The sequence below is a fragment of the Maniola hyperantus genome, chromosome 14 (assembly GCF_902806685.2).
Source record: "Maniola hyperantus chromosome 14, iAphHyp1.2, whole genome shotgun sequence".
In the NCBI taxonomy this organism is placed as follows: domain Eukaryota; kingdom Metazoa; phylum Arthropoda; class Insecta; order Lepidoptera; family Nymphalidae; genus Maniola; species Maniola hyperantus.
Genome location: NC_048549.1, coordinates 6,194,311 through 6,217,782, shown reverse-complemented (window position 1 = coordinate 6,217,782; position 23,472 = coordinate 6,194,311). Strand labels below are relative to the sequence as shown.

The following is a 23,472-nucleotide window of genomic DNA, read 5'->3' as shown; positions in this document are numbered from 1 at the left end:
TGGGTATAGTTTAAGACCTGGAGAGTGACATAGGCTATTTTTACCCCAGAAAATCAACGAGTTCCCATGGGATATTTAAAAACCTAAATCCACGCGTACGAAGTCGCAGGCATCAGCTAGTCTCTAATAAGTACTTAGTTAGTACCCTGTAGGTACTACGGTAATACAGTATATAGGTACTTATTTTTACCTAACCTAACCTAAACCTATAAAATTGTAAATCATTAGATTAAATGAATGGCTACTAAGTATAAACGTATTTATTTCACAAAATATATTCTTCGTGTTATTAATTTATTAATTAAAAATTGAATTATTTTTTCTCTAGATAAGATTTACAAAAACTACTTACTTCAAAACCGATTTCAGTTTAGTTACAAGTAGGTAGCTATACTTCCGATTCATCATGATAACCAACCCATCCCTGGCTCACTACAGAGTACGGGTCTCCTCTCAGTATAGAACGCCATGGTCCAACACACTGGCCCGGTGCGGATTGGCATACTTCCGATGAATGGATGAAAAATATACCTTTGGCGTAACGTAATTCGATTGCAGACAGGGTTGAAAGAACGCAAAGGCACTCGAGTACGTGGCAGATCGCCCATAAGATGGACATTGAGAACTGCGATGCATATTCCCTTGCATGATGCACGAGAAAGGTAGCTGAGGTAGGAATGGAGTAAACTATCTACGCTCCAACAGTCAAGTGACGCTTCTCAAGAGTGTAGCAGCTTAGCTGTTGTCTCCATCTCCAAAGTTATTCAAATTCTATGGCCTTATTCTGAAATCTTCACTACCCATATTATACATGCACAAGTGTGTTTGTTTATTGGTTTGTCCTTCAATCATGGCACAACGGAGCAATGGATTGACGTGGTTCCGTTTTTGCATGGATAATAATAGAAAGACCTGGAGAGTGACATAGGTACAAAGTCGCGGGCATCAGCTAGTAAACTATAAAAATATGATTCATTTAAATTGGTTCACTATAAAAAAACAGTTATCTGTGCACAAAGACGAAACACAAATTGTGGATACAAACATACATGCACATAATCGAATTGCCAACCTTCTTCTTTTTTTATATTGATTAAAGAATGTGGCATTTGAAGTAACTAGGTAGGTAATTATATTCGTGATTTGGATTTATTATATACCTAGCTCAGAAGTATTTTTTTATATGTAGGAATGTACATGTTATTTCTGAAGCAGTAAGGAATATTACTTATTTATACAGGTGGAAGTTCCCGACGTATGAGAGTTCAACGTAATGTCAAACACCTATCTATATCAGAAATAATTTTAAGTCTAAATATAAACCATGCATAAGAATTCACAACACAGTGCGCGAGACAGTGAGATAGTGCGAGTCTCTGTTTCCTTGCCAATTGCTGCGACATTGTATCTATTGACACGGGCCGCTCCGCGTTCGTCGACGACTATTTTAAGTGGAGGAGCGGCGCACGTGTCGCGCGGCTGCAGCACGCTCACGGAGCCCTCGGCCTTCGCCAGCCTGGCTTCATACCCGACCCTCTCAATGAGAACAGGATCTCCTCCCAGGAGCACGATGACGACCGAGGCTCGGACACCGCTGCGAGAGACCGTGGTACATATCGCATCACCGCCCGCCCGCAATTTCGCGTAAAATTGGCAGCACGCGGCGGGCGGGCTGCGGCGGCGCGGAGCGTCGCTCCCGAAATAGTGTTCGGACGCGGTCGTGCGCCGTCGGTAGCGGCGCCGCAGTCGCCGTGTGGCCGCGCGCGCGCACCCGCGTCGCGTCCTAGCCGCTGTCTGCGCCGCCGCACGCTCGCCGCCCGACACACCGAAGCACGAACGCTCTGCACGGCTCCACGGTGCGCGTATTTCGGTCGCGAGGAGGCCCCGGGCCGCGTCGGGCGAGCTGCCCGCGCGCTGGCCGCCGTGCTCTGGTGGTGGTGCGTGGCGCTGCTGCGGCTGGTCGCGCTCTGCGCGCCTCCCCCCGGCCCGTCCGGCGCCGGCGCGCCGCCGCCCCCTGCCCGCGCCGCAGAAGATGCGCCCTCAGCGGCGAGCGCGGCCTGCGCAGGTGCGCCCGCCAACTCTACCGAGCCGCCGCCGCCGTCCGAGCCGCCCGACCACACCGGTCAGTATGATCGCTACCAATCCCCGTCCGCTCTTATGTGACCACCACCATTACTTCGTGGCACACCAATTTCTTTACCAAACGTGCTCCATTGATTCCTTTATCTTAATCAACGCTTTATATTTAATGAACATAATATGTGAAATTGTGCAGAGTTAGTAAGTATAAGAACTATAGGGCCTACATAAAAACAATATCTAGAGTAACAAATGAAGAACCTGTGCGCAAGTTAAAACCTAGATAAGTAGATATTTATATTATACCTACGTATAGGTACCAAAAATTAGTAGCCGTCTAGCCAGAGGAGATGGTGAATTGTTCGGGTGAATATAATTGAATTATAGATGAGTAGGTACTTCTAATAACTAGGCAGGTATAATTGCTAGTTCATTTAATTATTAGCTGTAGAGTTAGTTCTAAGATCACGCTTCTAGTTGTTTCTGATCGAGTTACTGCAATCGGATGGAACTCACTTTATGTCAGAGTCCACCGAAGAGTGATGATTCCTTGATAGGTCTATGTTTACGGAATTCAAGTTTGCTGTTACTTTTGTTAATCACGTTCAATCACGTTTCAGTCGTAAAACCTGCATCAATCATTATTATAATCTCAATTGTTGTGATTGGCTGAATTTGTGCGATTCTTGTTGCAACAAAGCATTGTAGCCAATGCTGAGCGAGCATCAACCAATCAGAGGTGATTGCGATCGTAACACTGTAGCTGTCATTCTGCCGCAATCGAGCATGGGCTCCAAGTGTCATTAATAGTCCCGTGGTCATTATTAGAAGTAAAATAATGTTCCCTAGTAAATATAAATAATTAGTCGACTAATATCTAATACAAGATATTTAACTATTGACGAGTTATATGAGGCAGCTAGGCTTAGCTCGTCAATTATGTCAGTAATTCAATTGTTTTCTTATCACACCAAATATTGCACTTGCTCTATTAATCCTGGATAACATACTTTTTCTATTAAATCTGCTCTACAGAGCCAATTTTCTGTTACAATTTTATCGTAGATCCGCACCCTTTTGGTTAAAATCAATACAGACCACCGACTCCGCCCACACACTGGTTGAATTGACTTTGTCAAGTTCCATAATCCTTATAGGATCACCTCGTTGTCTGTCTGTCTGTCTGTTGTTTCTATCAAGCCCCGTCAAGGGAATAAAAACCTATAGGGTAGGTAGGTACTTCCTGTTGACCTAGAATCATGAAGTTTGGCTGGTACGAGTTGCCATTTCTTATAACACAAGTAAAGAGGAAAATCCGAAAAGCATGAATGTGTGGTTACAGCACAAAAAAAACTTAAGTGTTATTTCTTGTATGATCGATCATACGTTGCAACTTCTATGTGATAAAAAAATATTTAAAAAACCAACTAGCAAAACCACTACAAAGTAAAAAATAACTTTTGTTTCTACACGTGTATGTATGTTGCTTCACGCTTCAATCAATCAAAATCGGTTCATTCGTTTAGGAGCTACGATGCCACAGACAGATACACAGATACACCGACACACATCAAAGTTATACAGATTCACACCCCTCTTTTTCGGTCGAGGGTTAAAAAAGTGATGTTAGCCTAATGGTTAAGACTTCCTTTCGCTTTCTTTTGAGGGGGTCGGGGTTTCGATCCCGGCCATGCACCTCTAACTTTTCAAAGTTATGTGCGCTTTATAAGCGATTAAATATTAGAAAGAAAACATCGTAAGAAAATCTACATGCTTGAGAATTCCCTTTCTCAAAGGTGTGTGAAGTCTGCCAATCCACATTGAGCCAGGCGCCAGCGTATCAGATTATGGCCAAAACCGTTCCATTCTGACAGGAGACCCGTTCTCAGTAGTGGGCCGACAATAGGTTGATCGTGATGATGATGATGATTGATGATAATATGGCTGCGAATTGTTTCTTAGTTCGCCGATGGTAGTCACTTTATCGCGCAGACAGGTCACAATGACAATTACACTGAGATAACCGTTCGACAGCTCTGATTATTGGGAACAATGTAGTATAACGAACTCATATTATGTTTTCGCTTGATATACTTTACTTCTCCACTACCTATGTATAATATTGTCAGTTGTTTAAAAAAACGTGTTGAAGTCGGGCAAGCTGAACGCTTTGATTTCTAGTTTCTTTTATGCTCGCCCGACTTCATACATACATACCTACACGTGTAGAAACTAGAAACAAAAGTATTTTTTTACTTTGTAGTGGTTTTGGATGTCGGTCTTTTAATTAAAAAAATTTAAGCTTTTTATTGTAAGCAGTCATTGCTTGATACCTAAAATATCAATTCACCATCAGAAATTCCCGAATCCCCACGGCTTAGGAGTTCAAACCTTGCAGCATCAGCATTGAGGAGTTGGGATCCGAATTTCAATAGTGTAGTCTATGCTTGGCCCCAAAAATAATATTGCATCACCCGCAGTTCCTAAATCACTATAGTTTAAGAGTGCTACATCATCAGGATTGAGGAGTTGGGATTTGGAGTTCAAGCATAATGTCGTTGTTTGGTACCTACAACATTAATTCACTATGAACACTTCCTGAATCTTGATAACTTAGGCGGGCAGTAACCCTGCAGCATCAGGATTGAGGAGTTGGATCCAGAAATTAAAATGGGACCCCGCCACCTTACCATCCTCTGTAGATTAATAAAAAATTTGCAAATCGGTCCAGAAACCTGAAAAAAATCGATGCTACATACATTTTAAAAAAGTCCTAAATAAAGTAAAAAAGTCAGGAAGTCGTGAGATTACAACTCACTCTAAAACCAGGCCGTTAAATTGTAAGAAATAAAGTCGATTGACAATCTACCGTTTAATTATAATATCACTAGTGAAATTGTAATATCACGGCTTTAACAATATACCTGCGACATTTTTGTCTGTCCATTTTATCCCTGATGCACGCTTCACGCTGAAACTACTGAACGGATTAAAACGCAACTTGGCATAAAACATAAAAAATGTTTATTGTGCACTGATTTGAACGAAGTAAATGTTAATAATAAAAAGATCCTTGTTATGACTATTTCACTGACTACGTAGGTACGATGAATATTTAGCAAACATCCGTTATCACTTATCAAACGAATGTTATTTGATTTATCTTCTTTTTAATTATGTTTTCATTAACCTATCTCTTAAAGCAAATACCTGCCTACTTAAATGGTTCACTTTAAACGTATAAGAGCAAAATAATAAAAATCGTATTTTCAAATGTTTATTTTTTTTAAACAAAAGAAAGATTAGCAAGTTCTTAATTTTGAGATCAGTAATTTTAATAGCATGGAAACTACGAAAGTACAATATGTTTTTGCCCTTGCATTTGACGATTCAAAAGTACATACGTTCTTGTAAAAGTTTAATTGAATTTTAAAAAATAGAATCTAGAATAATTCTTCATCGAATCGAAATTCATCATCAACTTCATGAATCTTGATCAAGTTCCTTCCTCAAGGTTTCCTCTCAGAATGACCCTTTTATTTTCCGAGAAAAAAGTATCCCAAAATCATTGACCAGTGGTACCAATCAATCAATATCAATCAATATATATATATATATTATATACTTATAATAAAACTGTAACAGGTCAAATTCTGTACATTGAAGATATTTTGAAATTTTTTTTCGAGGGCACTCTATAATCGATACTGAACCCAAAACTGTAATTTTTTTCATTTTTGTCTGTCTGTCTGTCTGTCTGTCTGTCTATCTGTCTGTCTGTCTGTCTGTCTGTCTGTATCACGGCCGCGCATCACGCTGAAACTACTGAATGGATTCCAATGAAACTTGGTACGATTTGAGGTCATACTATGAGGAAGAATATAGGATACTTTTTATCCCGAAATTCAGCATGGTTACCGTAGGAGAGGGGATGAAAGTTAAAATGTATACGGAGTTGTAATTCATTAACGCATAGTCCGATTTCATTCATTCTTTTTTTGTTAGAAAGAGGATATTTTAAAGATTGTTCCGTAAATATTTCAAGGTCATCGGTTTTCAACCGACTGTCAAAAAGGAGGTGGTTCTTTTTTCTACATCGAATTTTTCGAGGTTTCTGGACCGATTTGCAAATTTTTTTTTTAAATCAACAAACAAAGTTTTCATGGTGGTCACATAAAAAATTCTGGATTCAACTCCTTAATCCTGATGCTGCAGGGTTACTGCCCGCCTGAGTTATCAAGATTCAGGAAGTGTTCATAGTGAATTCATATTGTAGGTACCAAGCAACGACTTTATTCTCAGACTTCAAGTCCCAACTCCTCAACCCTGATGATGTAGGGTACAGCACTCCTAAACTATAATGTTTCAGTAACTGCGGATGATGCAAAATTAATTTAGGTACCAAGCATAGGCTACATCATTGAACTTCGGATCCTAACTCCTCAATCCTGATGCTGCAAAGTACTAAAGTCCTAAATCGTGGGGATTTTAGAATTTCTGATAGTGAATTGATATTTAGGTATCAAGCAACGGCTTCACGATGACACTCCCAGTCCGAAATACTCCACCCGAGCGAAGCCGGGGCGGGTCAGCTAGTATGCAATATTTCTTTATGCCAATTTTTGTTAAGATCGGTTCAGCTGTTGAGCCATGAAAAGGACAAACAGAGCTTTCGCATTTATAATAGTGTGGATAATCTAGTCTTTGCAAAATAAGGTAGACTCATTTCCTTATAAGCGGTGGTCATAGAATTCGGTAATTCACATCGGCAGCAACTTTTATTACAGTAGAACTTTAAAAGGTTCGTGAATTTGCGACCTGTAAAATATCTGACTATTTATGTAACGGTTTGAACATATAGATGTTTTACAATTTGTCATGACGTGTATTATTTACCTAAGCTTTTCGATGACCTATGAAGTACATAGTTCTCCTGACCGAATTTCAGCCTCAGTAGCTAATCAAAATGGAAACTAGCCTGCAACTACGGAGGAGATATTACTAGCACTATAATATTACAGAGTAAGGATGATGTTATTAGGTATAGGTAATACCTATAGTTTGGTGTCTCCTTATATTGTGATAATAGTATGTGTGCAAACACAAGTGCACTCTCTAAATTACCTCACTATCATAGTCCTAAGGAACTGCAAACCGTAATCAACATGACACGGGAGAAACAGGACCAACAGTTTTACATGCTCTCAACTAACAATGGAAAAGTGTATAGTGGTACACATTTTGGATAAAAGGCTTTGACTTTGATATCTTTAAGGCACGAGATAGGCACGGGAGAGTAATACCTATGTACTTTCTAAATAATATCTGTCCCGGCTGTACTCACGTGTTTAGTCGACGTTAGCCCGACTAGTTTCGAACCCATCCGGGGTCCTTTTTCAAGGGAGTCCGTTCGCGCACGCGCCGCGGTTTTGACTGCGGGCCGCGCGTGCCGCTGCCCGTAGAGCCCGTTGTGAGGGTGGAAACTAGTCGGGCTAACGTCGACTAAACACGTGAGTACAGCCGGGACAGATATTATTTAGAATGGAAATCACTCACGGTAGTATAAACCTATGTACTTCCCAACTCCGAACTAAGAATTTCTAAGGATGGTTAGAATTCTAGGTAGCTATCGGAACAAGGAGGACTTTTAAGAGATCTCCACTAAGCACTATAAGTGGCCTTTTCAAATGGGAAGAAAATCATTTGGTTTAAGTACCTATAGAGGGGTACAATGTGAACAACTGTGACCCCTTACTTCTTTGATGAAAAAGTACCTAGCCGATATCTTGACCTTCTCCAGGTCTTCAACTATACCTATATTAAAAATCAGGTCGATCCGTTGCACCGTTGCAGCGTGATTGAAGGACAAATCAATAAACCAACAAACAAACATACTTTCGCATTTATATAATTAATTGCATTGCATCGAACAAAACCAGTATTGAAAATCATCACAAATAAAACCCACACAGTATTAATCAAGACAAGTTCTATAGATACACAAGATGGGCTTTACCTAATTCCAATAAAATCAACATAAATAAAGACTCAAAGCCTACAATATAAAACCGAAACAGGTATCAAAGCATAAATTTCAAAAAAACTAAATCTTATTTAATGCCGCCTATTGCACGTAAATAAGCCTCGACGAATCCTTTGAAAGCGAATCCCCAGAATCAGGGATTACTAGGAACATTTTGGTGTCTCCGGGTATAGGAAAACGGGGTGGTGGGGAGGGGAGAGGTTTGTTATGGCGGCAGGAAGCGGCCGGTGGCACGTGTAAGAGCGGCCTTGAGACGGCAGGTCGACGAACGCGGCGCGCCGCCGGCAGATGAAGCCGTCGGCCCGCGCCGCCCGCCGACCGCCGCCGCCCGGCTCGCGACGCCCAAGGGACGACACAGACACCATAGCCTTTGTCCCAAAACTCTATCCACACTTATTACAATCCACACGCCCGTTACAGCCTGAGAGACCAACGAACATTTCCAGTGGATCGAATATATTATATACCTAAATAATTAAAAAAACTCCTGATACAAAAAATAAAATAAAACCGGTCAAGTGCGAGTCGGACTCGTACACTTCCGTACCACCGTACGAGTCATATCACTATGTAATTTTGATTTTATTCTAGTTGGCATGGCGGCCATTTTAAATTCACCGTCTTGTTTTTTCATTATTTGCTGTTATAGCGGTAATAGAAATCTTGAAAATTTCAACTCTCTACCTTATTACAGTTCATGAGATAGAGCCTGCTGACAGACAGACGAATGCATTGCATTGCAAAAACTGACATAGACTACTTTTCAATCAGGAAAATTAGAGTCCCACCGAGTTTTTTAAAAACCCAATCCACGTGAAAGAAGATGCGGGCAAAATCTAGTTTTTACATAAGTATTATTTTATTTTTTCGACCCCCGTGAAATATTGAGACCGTCTCCGAGACTACTTCAATCCTGCCACAATTCCAACCGACGCGCCTCGCACCTTTATCGATCCCACTCGAAGCTCAAATATCCAGATACCTCCGATATAATTATAATGTTATCAGATTTCACGGACTCGTTTATTTGCACTCTGTCAAAGGTCAACTGGTCATTCGTTTATTTATATCATTTACTCAAATTCTTACATCAAAAATACAGGTCCTATTTGAATAATGTTGAATGTTCTACACGAGTCTCAAACAAAACAACACCCGTCATCGCAACAATGCACTATTCAACATGACGTCACCGCGAATAAATTCTTTGCGATTTTTGATGGGTACCAACTACCAACACTTGTATCCAATTTTGCACTGCTTGCGCTTTGCATTGCAATGGACGCTGTAAGTACGCTGGAAGAGGTGTGCCATACAAAATGACAGTTATTTTTTGTGCTGATTCGAAGCATCTCACTCACCAGCGTACCTGTACGCCTGTAGATGCTTCGAATCTGCCTAGTGCCTGCCTAGAATTAAAATTGATACTTTGCGTCAAATGGTCTTCATGTTGATTGTTGACACTACTCGTATGACGTAACTCAGCATCACCCTCATCACTAACAGTACGCTCAAATGACGCTTGCCTGCTGTTCCAAAATGGCATCAAAATGGCGAAAATCAAGTTGCTTCGAAAACAGGTCGGCAATCGCAACGCTAGCTTTAGTAAGTTCAGGGATTTCTCGTCTGATTTTATAGATAAGATTTTTTTTCAATTTATTTATAATAGACTAATAAAGAATAGAGAATTATGCAGAAAGATGCATTGGCTGTCAAAATCATTCCTACGAAAAAAACAAACTAAATAAAGACGTGTGGTTTTCCAAAAGTTGTTCGTAAAAACAAAAAAATTGGTATAAGTAAACAAAAATAAAATTTACAGTTTTTCAAAATACTTCCCTCCCGCCTATACAAATCCATTAATTTGACTAAACCAGCTTTCAAAACATTAAGAAAAAATCTTGCGGAAGATCGCCTGAATTTCTCCACTGCCTCTTCAGAAGAGTTTTCCACCTCGAAGATGTTTTATTGCATGCAAAAATATTTAACATTTTTTAATAGTGAGATCATAGACCTATAAATAGTGGTGGGAAGTAAAAAAACATAGTAGGGCTTTTGGACTGTCAGGCTTGGACACCTGTAGTGGCTAAAAGTCCTTTGCTCTAACTGGTTCTAGCGGCCGTGTCACGAAATATTCACGAAGTACAGATTGAAGATTTTTTTGTTGTTGTTGTGCCTTATCATGCGATCAGTCGATGGACTATGAGCAGATTAGTTGGAGGACAGGTTAGCGTGATTGGAGACAACTTCCCCAGCGGAAAAACTCCATGAGTCTCAGCTAATTATCCAGTATATGCTTTCTCTTTAGTCGACGGATCGCCTGCGGCATTGTCAACTGCACTGCCAGGCTATTTGGATGGAACAGATAGAAGATAATATAGTATCTAGTCATGGAAGTAGGAACTACTAAGTTTGTATCTACTAAATATTCACGGAGCACACTTATTGAAATCACATGAAGATCGCCGCAAAGACGAAAAAATAATTTAAAAATTAATTGTATATGATCCAAGCTTTTGAAAGAAGGAAAAAAGGAACCATTACCTATAGGATCACTTCGTTGTCTGTCTGACTATCTGTCTGTCGTGTCTGTCAAGAAACTTATACGGTATTTCCCGTTGACCTAGAATCATGAAATTTGGCAGGTAGGTACTAGGTAGGTCTCACGAAAACCGTGAATTTGTGGATATATCACAAAAAAATTAAAATGGGGTCATGAACAATTAAATAATTGGTATATTCAACTTTCAAGATAATTGGTATTTGCAAGTATAATATGAAAGAACCTATACCTGTATATTCTAAAACAGATTTTTATTTATTTTTATGCATAATAGTTTTTAATTTATCGTGCAAAATGACGAATAAATATGATTGTAGAGTGTAGTACGGAACCCTCGGTGCGCGAGTTTGACTCGCACTTGGCCAGTTTTTCCTAGGAGGTTTATTTGTTATAATGGGAGAAAAAATGAGTAATGTAATTCATTGGCTAAAACTCTCTTAACAACCCAGTGCTTTATTATGTACAACTACGTAGACAAGGTATCGACCGCGTGTCTGGGTACTTGGACGGAGACTTGTTATTATCAGGCTGATAAAGGATGAGAGAGGGCAAAGGCAGGCCTACGAAGGGGCGCGGCGGGGAAAATAGGTCGCGAGGCCATCGGCCGGGAGCGGCCCCGGCGCAAGCCGCAACTGAGTGCCAAGAAGCGAATGCGGAGTGCCGTCAAACCGCTTCGCTACCCCTATCGCAGCCTGCGCCAATTCCACGCTACACTCGTCAATCCTCAGCCTTACTTATTCTTATAACTCTTATAATTCTTACTCCAGTTTTAATTTTGGTATTTTATATGTACACCGCAAAAAAATTAGTACCTAGTTGTAGTTGAATTTCCAAAAAACATGAAACACTATTTTATAATTTTTAACCGTCAGCCTAATAATTATACTAATTTTCATCGATATGACTTGAAAAATAACTTTCATATAACTTTCATCCCCTATTTAATTCTCAGGGGTGGAACTACCAAAAATCTTTTGCGAGAGTTCCTATACGTTATAAAAGTAATCCATTGTCAATATTACAAATTTCTGGTAATGTACTGAACTAAAGATGAGCAGTGATTTACATAAGTATTATAATATTTTCAGTTACGTTCCGTTCAAACCTCGATGACTAGAATAATGCACATTATTTTCTTCATAGTAAAGTGATTCATTTCAAAATCCCGGGATCTCAGAAGCATATCGACATTAACAATGTTTGAGATCATGGAACGTAATAGTACATTACAGTCCAGGCCTGAAATAAGCGATTACTGGCTGAGTAATTATTGGAAGGCTGAGTGAAAGAAGAAAGTGATTTTGAAACTATGTACCTACATAGTTTGAGTAATACGTTGTTTAAACTTTTACTATCAGTGTCTACACACTAAAATCTACGAGTTCTTAGATAAGGTAGATAGTAGAATATGATTTGCCGCGATAAAAATAAAAACATAGGTATTACAAGAGACAACTGATAAAAGCTATTTTGCGATTGCGACTATCTTTTTTACCGCAGGAGGCATTCTTGATAAGGTGAATAGGTAGATATATTTTCAAAGATGAAATACTTTAATTTTCCGGGATAAAAATAGCTTATGTCCGTCTATATCCGGAACTCAAGCTATCTGTACCTGCCTACCAAATTTCGTCAAAACATTGGTTATATGGATGAGCCGTGAAAACGTAATTTACAGATGGACACACTTTTGCATTTAAGTATAGTGTTAAGTAGTTGGGATGCTTTTAGTTCCAGTTAAATATATGTATAGTGGGGGGCTATTTTAACGCCTGTTGTATGAAGTAATAAATAGTGAATAGGCATCTACTACATATGGATCCGAGACATGGTCGCTAACTGTGGGCCTCATAAGAAAGCTCAGATTCACTCAGCGGGCGATGGAGAGAGCTATGCTTGGACTTTCTCTACGTGATCCAATAAGAAATCATGAGATCCGCAGGAGAACTAGAGTAACCGACATAGCTCAACGGTTTGCGAAGCTGAAGTGGCAATGGGCAGGGTACATATGTAGTTCGTAAATCCGATAGACGTTGGGGTCCTAAGGTGCTGGAATGGCGACCTCGCACCGGAAGACGCAGCGTTGGAAGATCCCGCACTAGGTGGACGGACGACATCGGACGAGTCGCAGGGAGCCGCTGGATTCAGGCGGCGCAAGACCGTGGCGTGTGGAAGTCCCTACAAAAGACCTATGTCCAGCAGAGGACGTCTATCGGTTGACGATGGTGATGATCAAGTTGCATCATAACACAGTGGTCTGTGCTTGCCAGCAAGTCTGATTGTCTGTTGTGATTGCGAGTTGAGTTGTATCTTTATGGGAATGCACTATATTTAGGCACTATGTATAGTAGGTCGAGATGGCAATCGGGATATGAGGCGGGGGGACAGAGGTAGCGCGAGGCGTTCCATCCCCGATCGACATCTCGACCTGTCGCGGACTCTAGTTATAACGCAACACCCTACTAAACATTAATAAAACAGTGTCAGATCATCATCTCAATAAAATGAATTGAGAAGCCCAATAAAATTAATTAAGTTAAATTAGCCCGTGTCGTGTCATCGCAAAGGGCGGGCATATTAATTTATCAATTTAGCTCTTAGTACAAGTAAGTGTAAGTTTGTTTCATAGGTTTTAGAAATGTAGGCGTTTTGTAAAGAAACAAACACAACTGGCCCCTTTCTTGGGGTAGGATTCTAGCTTGATCATAATATCTAGACATAATAATATTGGATTATGTCTATGGACATAAAATGCGGTTTTCTTTCATGAACAGTTTTGTGATTGACGTAGATAGGAGTGACGTAAAGGTAGAAAGCTTGTAAATTAAACAAAACCGGTCAAATGCGAGTCGAACTCGTGCTCGGGTACTACAGAAGAAGTAAAACTGTAAGGATCACTTGTTAACGAACCTCAAAAATAACTTTGTTTGTACAGGTTTATTGTTATATAATATTAAAAAAACCATGATAGTTGGAGCGTTAGTTTTATTTTTCTATAAAATGTACCTACATAAAATTCTATTGACCATAATTATTTCAAACTAGATGATGCCCGCGAATTCGTCCGCGTGGATTTAGGTTTTTTAGGTGTAAACAAACATATCATGTTTGAGGCACAGGTTTGGGGTCATGTGGAAAACCAGTATCTAAGAGTATGATCCTAGTTTTTAAAAATATTGGTTTGCCAACTATTTATTTATGGAATAAACTTTATAATTTTAGCATTGAAACGCATGTTTATGTATAGCATAAACTTTAATTATTTGTATTACATAGGAACACAAAAGATGAAAATCAATTTATAGTTAATTTCTAACATAGACATCAAATTGACATAACGTCATTACGTCATAACAAAGACAAGTGTTGCCACAGAATATTATGTGTATTGAACATAAGTTGCCACCTCAAAATATGCTTATGCCAGAACTCAATATTGAGTAAGCGTTTGAGAATGCAATCTATGTTTACAACTTAACAACTTATTTATCAAAGCATAAACTACAAAATTATTAATTTTATTTATCACAATTTAAATGCAAATTGTAATAAAATGTATTAGACTATTTTTATTTTACAACTATGAATTATTAAGTCTTACAAAGAAATCTTAATCAAATACTAAGTTACACAAATGGATTTTTACTAATATGACTATTGAAGGCTATACAGTTATAATTTCCACAATGAGGTGTTTCTTTTTCTAATTTGATATAAAATTATTCATTTATGGGAAGAGGACATAATTATTTTCTTATATGAACGGCTAAAAGTTTTGTCAGAATTTGCAAATTTTAGCTCAACTACCCTTACCTTCCTTATCTTTGCCTGGAATAGTCTTTACTATTCTGGCCATTGGCCATTGTAATGGAGTCATATGGTCATATTTTACTATAACTAAGTCTCCTACTTTTAAATTATCATGGGGATACTTCCATTTCGGTCTGTTCTGTAACTGACATAAATAATCTTTCGACCAAGCTTTCCAGAAGTCTTGACTTATTTTAGTACAAACGTTCCAAAACTTTAATCGATTAATATTGACATTAGTAAGATCAGTTTCTGGAAAACTTGTTATTGGAGCGCCTATGAGGAAATGTCCCGGAGTCAAATAAGCCATGTCAGAAACATCCTGGCTCATAGGAAGCAAAGGTCTCGAGTTTAGCACAGCCTCAATCTGTGTTACTACGGTATATAACTCTTCAAAAGTGAGACAGAGATCGCCTACAACTCTCTTAAAATGAGATTTGACACTTTTGACGCCAGCCTCCCACAGACCTCCAAACTCTGGGGAATACCCAGGTATGAATTTGAATTTTATAAGATTTGTAGCGCAAAAGTTCTCCACGTTATCGCAAAATATCTTTGTGGGCATGCCTTTACGAGCAATTAGCCTTTTCAAACATGCTAAAAAAGTTTCTGTAGTAAGGTCACTAACTACTTCTAGATGGAGAGCTTTTGTGGTAAAGCATACAAATAATGCAATATATGCTTTACTAATTAAAGGCTTGCGTACCCTAGCTATTTTCATGTTGAAGGGTCCACAAAAATCTACCCCTACAAATTGGAAAGGCCGTGAAGCGGTTACTCTTTCGGGAGGAAGAGAGCCCATCAATTGCGATGCAACCTTAGCCTTAAGACGTGCACATTTCACACATTTATGAAGTACCTTTTTGACAGTCCTAATGCCACTGATAAGCCAGTATTTTTGCATTAGAGAACTTAAAACCAGCTTTGGACCTGCCCCCCAATTGTGTAAGAATAACCATTTCATGGCTATCGCAATCGTCAAGAAATTCTGCCTTTTGATTGGTTGATTCGCTGTTTACATTTTTTCACAGCCAATCAAAGGGGCGAATTCTTGACGATTGCGATAGCCATGAAATGGTTATTCTTACACAATTGGGGGGCTGCATGCAAAAGGCGTAAATGTTCCCTACTTACAATTAACTCAGTTACATGGCAAGACTTGGGCAAAATTATTGGATGCATCTTATTGTATTTAATATTTTTAGCATTTTGTAGCCTTCCTCCTACTCTTATCATACCATTTTGGTCTATGAAAGGATTTAAACTTGCCATACTTTGCCTTATATTTTTGCTAGAAATTAATGCCTGCTTTTCTTCCGAAAAATATTTTGATTGAATTGTTACAATAATAAAGGTGAGCGCATTTTCTAATTCTTTTGGAGATAGTGTGCCATGTAATTTTTCTTTTGGCTTTGAAATATTATGTTTGAATCGCTGAATGAAAGCTATTACTCGTAACAGTTTGTTCAAGTTAGAGAATTTTTCAAACACTTCCAAAAATGCATTCTCTGTAGTACACAAATTGGTGCTTAGAGTGGTTTCAGTACTATCTGTTTCATTCAATTTTTGATATCTTGAAATTTTGAAATCGTTTTTATATATGTGGTGTTCGAAATTCGTATCTAATAAATATTGCGGTCCCTGCCACCATAATGTTTGACTTTTAAGTTTAGTAGGATCACATCCTCGTGACAGTAGATCTGCAGGGTTATCAGAAGATTTCACATATGACCATTGATAATTTTTTGTTAAGGTCAGTATTTGGGAGACTCTACTGTTGACATATTTGTCCAATTTTATTTTTTCCGAATTGATCCAGGAAAGAACAATTTGTGAGTCCGTATACACATATATTTTCAGATCAAACCGATTTTTTAAAGTTTTTTCGACTCTGCTAATGAGCTGTGAAAGTAAAAGAGCACTATTGAGCTCTAGCTTGGGTATAGTTAACACTTTATTGAGTGGAGCAACTCTTGATTTAGAACACAGTAAATTGACTGCTATTTGCCCATTGCTGAGCTTCACTCTCAAATATACGCAGGCACCAAAGGCTTTAAAAGAGGCATCTGAATATCCTACTAATTCTGCTTTTACAATGTCTTTAAAAGCAAACCCCCCGTGGGACTTCTATTACACCCATTTGGACCAATTTTGATAAAAATTCATTCCAGCCCTCCAGCTGCTGTTTTGTCAGTATGTCATCCCAATGAACTTTTAGTTCCCACAATTTTTGAATAAATAGTTTGCCTATCACTATTATTGGGCCTATCAGACCCAGCGGGTCAAACAATTTGCTGATAGAACTCAATATCTTTCTTTTTGTATTATTGTCAGGAGCATCAGGAAATTTGTAAGTAAGAGTGTCTGAAGTTTGTATACTAAACCTAAAGTTTTTACTGTATGCTCCTTACTGAGCTCAACTTCATCAGCAAAATATTTTTTATCATCATCAATATCATTTAATGCCTGATCCGAGTTGGAACACCATTTATGGAGAGTAAATCCACCCTTTTTCATTATAGCAATTAACTGATTTTTTACTTCTGTCCATTGATTCTCCTCATTAGAACCATATATCACATCATCTACGTAAGTGTGTTTAAGTATAGCTTCAGCTGCAAGAGGGTACTCATCCCCATAACGACGTGCCAGTTCTACCAAACATCGAGTAGCGAGAAATGTGGATGCCTTAAGACCGTAAGTTACTGTTTGCAGCTGCAAGCAACTGATAGGCTCTGATGGGCTATCCCTCCAGAGAATATTTTGGAGGCATTTTTGATGTTCATTAATTTTCACCTGTCTGAACATTTTTTGTATGTCACACATCAAGATGTATAAAAAAGTTCTAAATAGCAAAAGAATATCAAACAGGTCATTTTGTACTATAGGACCATTCAGCATGACGTCATTGAGGCTGATTTTATTTTTTGATTTCATACTACCATTAAAAACTACCCTTAATCTTGTGGTTTTGCTGTGCTCATTAAGGACAGCATGATGCGCTAGAAAGTAAACAGGACCATTGTAGATGTTATATAAGCTGATATCAACCTTTTTAGCATGCCCAAGTGCCAAATACTCTTCAATGAACTGTTTGTATTCTTGCAAATAATCTGGATTATTTTTAAATTTTAATTCTAAAGACAGAAATCTTTGTAATGCTGCAGAAAATGAATCTCCGAGACACAAATCTTCCAAAGGCGAAGCAAGAGGCATATCTACATGAAATACATTTTGTTCAAGCTTCACTGAACTGGTAAAAGTCTCCTCTGCTTTTTGAAACTCGCTATAATTTTTTGTTGAAAGTGTATTAGGCAACTCTTCGGAGAGCCAAAACTGCTGCATAACATTTTCCAATTTATCAATATCACCAATAACCAGATTATTTGTTACATAGTTATTAGAATTACAAGAGGGCATATTGCCACCGACTACAAATCCAAATACTGTATTTTGTAATACTATACCACTTTTTAACTTAATATTGCCTTCCAACAATGAGTTGAAATAAACATCAGCACTTAACAAGAGATCAATGTTTGATGGTACATTAAACTCATCATCCGCAAGTGTTACATCTTCTGGTAAAACAAAGTCAGACAACTGAATATATTTTTGAGGCAATTGCGTTGTTATTGAGTCGATAATGTGGCACTGAATATTAAAATCAATATACTCATGAATCTGTGAGTGAATATTTATATTGACAGATTTATAACTTTTATTGTTTTTATTGCCAATACTAATTATATTTGTATGTTGAGTTCTAGGATTCAATCCTAATTTTTTCATAAGTGAGCTAGTAATAAAGCTAGCCTGACTCCCACTGTCAAACATTCCTTTTACTATTAAACAATTACCAGAGCTGTCATATACTTTAACCTTGACAGTAGGTATTAAAACTGTGTTGGACAGTGAGTTCGAACAGAAATTAGCTATAGAGCTACTACTTTCCTGGCTGTTATTGACAGCTGAATTTGCCACGACATTTTGAGTTGGTTGCTCCCCGTACTGCTCAGTACATAAAAGTGAATTGTGCAATTGTTTGCACTTTTTGCATTTAAATGTGAGTTTGCATTTTCCACCATGCGCCTTCATACATACTGTACACAGTTTATTGTCAGTGACAAAGGTCTGTCGCTGACTAACTGAGGCTAATTTGAATTTAGGACAACTATAAAGTTGGTGCGGAGATACTTCACAATATTTACAGTTTTGGTTCACAACTATGTTAGTTATCTTACTGTTTGAAGACTTATTATAGGAAGTCTTATATTGAAGTTTGGGCGCTGAGCTATCTTCCAGCGCTATAGCACGCTGTTCCAAAAATGAAATGAACCCAGATACTGTAGGTAACTCCTCACAGTCCCTATCTAACTGATATGCCCTAAGAGTATATGTGTCGAGCTTTCTACACAAAATTGAAATTAATATCATGTCCCATTTTTCAACGGGTTGCTCTAAATTTTTTAGAGCATACAACTGCTGTTGTATCTCTGAGATAAATGCCCTAATAGAAGCAGCAGTACCTTTCTGTACCTCTGGCAGGTCGAGGAGCAAGCCAATATGGTTACTTATTAACCGTGACTTGTTGTCAAATCTTTTTTTAAGTAATTCAAGAGCTTTCTCATATGAATCATTTACAATAGGTAAATTAATTATAATACTGAGTGCCTCATCAATTAAATATTTTCTTAGATAAAACAATTTTTGCACATTTGATAATGTTTTATTGTTGTGTATTAATGCTTCAAATAACTCGATGAATGGCTTGTATTGTGTGAAGTCTTTACCGGAGAAAACAAAGAGTTCTATGTGAGGTAGCTTTGAATTTGACACATTAGCAGTAGTAGTAGACTGAGAAGTTTGTTCTTTAATCAATTTATTTAGTTTTGACAGCACTGTAAAATATTTTTGTTCTATCACTGAAACATCTTCACTGTCCTTCTCATTGCAAATTAGTATACTTAACTGCGTTTCCTCGTAGGCTTGGAAGGCTGATAGTAGCCTGTCCTTACGCACCTCTAACAGTTCCAAACTTGTTTCCACTGATGCATCATTTACAAAGGTTTCCACCCGGGTAATGTTACCTTTTAATGTACTACGCTTTGTGCGCAGTTCTTGTAAACGCTCTGCAGACATTTTACGTTAGTTTGTTTTACTTGGTAAAGGTATGTCGTGTTTAATCTATGTCGCTGACTGTACCCACGTCACGCCGCACGCGCCGCCGCGCGCTGAGCGATGCTATTGTGAAACACTATTGCATCCAATGCAAAAACCGGTCCAGCGGCACCTATGTTGCGCGCTGTCCTATGCACGATGCCATTATAGTAAGTGTGCTTCCTACCTACTTATGTTAATATTGATAAACTTATCCCCAGAACAGTGCATAAAACTTATATTTAAAATTCAATTCATCGGATAATTTTATACAAGACTTAGATTCATTGGACAAAATTGTATGTACAAAATTAAATGACCCATTAGAACTTCAACAAAATCATTTTAATTTAATCAGAAAACATGGCAATTTAATGGTTTTAACTTTAAATATCAGAAGTGTATACTCAAATTTCGATCTATTTACTGCATTTACCTCCGGTTTTGACCTAGCAATAGATATTTTTGTGTTAACTGAATGCTGGATTGACAAAAACAGCCTAATACCAAACATTGTGAATTACCAAGCATTTTCCACTAAAAATAGCATAAACCAGAATGATGGAATTATTGCATATGTAAAGGATAAATTCAATGTTTATTGCCGGGAACCCACACTTCTGGAAGGGAATTGTCTAATTCTAGAATTAGTAAATATAAGCAGTACCATAATATGTTCATACAGACCGCCATGTTTTCACAACCCAACTAATTATATTAATGGGTTGGACGACATACTGCGTAGCGTAAAAAATAACAATAAGAATATTATTTTTACTGGGGACATAAACATAAACATTTTAACGAATAGTAGTAATAAAATACATACAGAGAATTACTTAAATCTAATGGCAACTCATGGACTGCGGCAAGCAGTCGACCAACCAACTCGGTTATACACATGCATCGATCACTTTATGATCAGAACACCAAACAAATCGCATACATTTATTTTTAACGAATTGACAGATCACTCTCCCATTTTACTAATAACGGAAGGTGCATCAAAGTTAAACCTAACATCTTTTCATAATAAACTAAAACTAAATTATGACGGTATAGGAGAAGACCTTAAAAAAGTAAATTGGGATGATTACTATATTATTAACGATACAAATGTGGCAGCTGACGTTCTATGTAAAACCGTAGAAGAAATAGTAGACCATAATAAAACAATAAAGCGTATTCCAAAAAAATATCAAATAATCAAACCATGGATTACAAAAGGAATGTTAAAGTCAATAAGGAAGCGCAACAAAATGTACCATAACCATAAACAACAACCTGATAACGCAGATTTAAAACAAATTTATTTAACTTATCGCAACAAATGTAACTACCTAATTAAAAAACTAAAAAATGAATACTACCGAACTAAATTTGATCTAAACTCACATAACACTAAAACTACATGGAATATCATAAAAGAATTAGGATACTATAACAAAAATAAAAGTATATCACAGGAACTATTAAATATAAAAGAATCACCACAACAATCACTAAATTTCGTAAACAGGTATTTTACAAGTATTGGGAGAGATCTGGCTAACATAGCTTATAATAAAATATCTCAACGTCAAAGCGGATCTTCACCCGATATAAATTCAACTCGGTCCTTTCTTCATTCATTTTCGTTTCTACCTACTGATTGCATTGAGGTTAAGAATATAATTCATTCGCTAAAAAATGGAGCTCCAGGTTTTGATAACATTACTACAATAATATTGAAAAAGTATTGGAACTACCTATTTGAACCTATCACTCATCTATGTAATTTATCATTAGTAACGGGAATATTTCCGAATATCCTTAAACAAGCCATCGTAACGCCGATACATAAAAGTGGAGACAAATCCCTACCCTCAAACTATAGACCGATCTCACTACTGTCAGCGATATCCAAAATTTTAGAAAAATTAGTCCATAAAAGAATGTTCTCATACCTAAATAAAAACAACATATTAGCTGACCACCAATTTGGATTTAGACCACAACGCTCAACAGAAGACGCAGTATTAAAAATTACATCTTTAATTACATCATACCTGGATAAAGGTGAAAAGTGTGTAGGTGTCTTCCTTGACCTTCAAAAAGCATTTGACACAGTATCAATACCTATTCTAATATCTTGCTTAGAAAAAATCGGAATACGTGGTATGCCACTACAATGGTTTACTAACTATCTCTCAAATAGAGTGCAACGGGTACGTGTAGGAGAGCACCTAAGTGAACACTCAGTCTGTGACTTTGGCGTCCCTCAGGGCAGCACACTAGGTCCGTTACTCTTCTTAATCTACATTAACGAACTCTGCTTGAGTAGTATACCGAATGCAGATTTAATTATGTATGCAGACGATACTGTATTATTGTTCCATGATATCTCCTGGGACAGTGTACAAGTAGCGACTACTAAAGGACTATGTACAATAAGTCTTTGGCTGGAAAATCACTTATTAACACTAAATACACAAAAAAGTTCTTACATGTGTTTCAGCAACAGCAGACCCGGCGCTGTGGGCACAACATTTAGTATACAAATACACAATACATCCTGTAGCAGTCATAATAACAGCCTTATGACGAAATCATGTGCATGTCCAAATCTCGCAAGAGTTACAACCATAAAATATCTGGGAGTTATAATAGACGACCAACTCTCGTGGAAGCCTCATCTTATGGCAACAGCGCTTAGGGTAAGGAAATTGATTATAATTTTCAAAAACTTGAGACCCATACTGGACAAAAAGCGGCTGATACAAATTTACAAAACTCTTTGTGAATGCGTATTAACCTACTGCATTACATCATGGGGCGGAGCGCCTAAATCGAATTTCCTTCTAGTAGAACGCGCACAACGGGCAATACTTAAAGTGGCGTTAAAACTTCCTTATAGATACCCAACTCATTTACTATATCAAGAAGCTGAGGTTCTTAGTGTTAGAAAATTGTTTATATACAAAAGCATTTTAAGATATCACAACGAGACTGTTCCATTGCTACCAGCAAACACTAAAAGAGTTACTAGATACCCAACACCAGCAGTAAAAACTGCGCTGGCTCAACGCCACTTTGCCTTCTTAGCACCTTTATTATATAAAGCGATTGATAGGAAAACCACAATTAATAATATTAACAACTACTCGGCAAAAACAAAAATAATTTCCTACCTCAAGAACCTTAGTTATGTGAGTATTGAAGAACTTTTAAGCGCACACCACATTTCTACGTAAAAATAATACACACACTTACTTACACACACACCCACACACACACACACACACACACACACACACACACACACACACACACACACACACACACACCCACACACCCACAAAATCATACACCCACACACATATGCATACACGCCATGTGAATTTTTATTTTATTCTATTTTATTTTACTTATTTATCTTATTTTATTGTTTAATTTAGATTTTATTATTAAGTAATAGTTAGATACTCAATAATTGTATTGTAAATTAAAAAAAAAGCTTATGTAACAGGGAAGGCACTGGCTCCCATGACACAGTTTATACTTCTTTGGGAGCCAGTGGTCAAAGTCTTATGTGTCAAACCTTTTTTGCAAATAAAGATATATGTTATGTTATGTTATGTTAATGTAGGACGTAACGTAATCACATAGGATTTGGTACTTAATAGGTACATACCAACGTCTCTCATTTCACAAACTTTTCGAGCACAATCACTTTAACGAAGGACCACATATTTATTTATGGAATAAACCTTATAATTTTAGCATTGAAACGCATGTTTATGTATAGCATAAACTTTAATTATTTGTCTTACATAGG

The 23,472-nt window shown here is 37.7% G+C and overlaps 2 protein-coding genes across 2 annotated transcripts in view; both read left to right on the top strand.

Annotated features, from left to right (window-relative positions):
• The window catches only part of LOC138403290 (uncharacterized), a 190,854-nt gene that overhangs the window by 55,544 nt on the left and 111,838 nt on the right, over nucleotides 1-23,472 (top strand). The gene's annotated exons all lie outside the window — the stretch shown is intronic.
• The window catches only part of LOC117988191 (uncharacterized), a 56,625-nt gene continuing 33,802 nt past the window's right edge, over nucleotides 650-23,472 (top strand). The window contains exons 1-2 of the mRNA XM_034975309.2: nucleotides 650-662; nucleotides 1,364-2,122. Of these exons, the coding sequence (XP_034831200.2) occupies nucleotides 650-662; nucleotides 1,364-2,122 (772 nt within the window). The remainder of the gene's footprint in view (nucleotides 663-1,363; nucleotides 2,123-23,472) is intronic.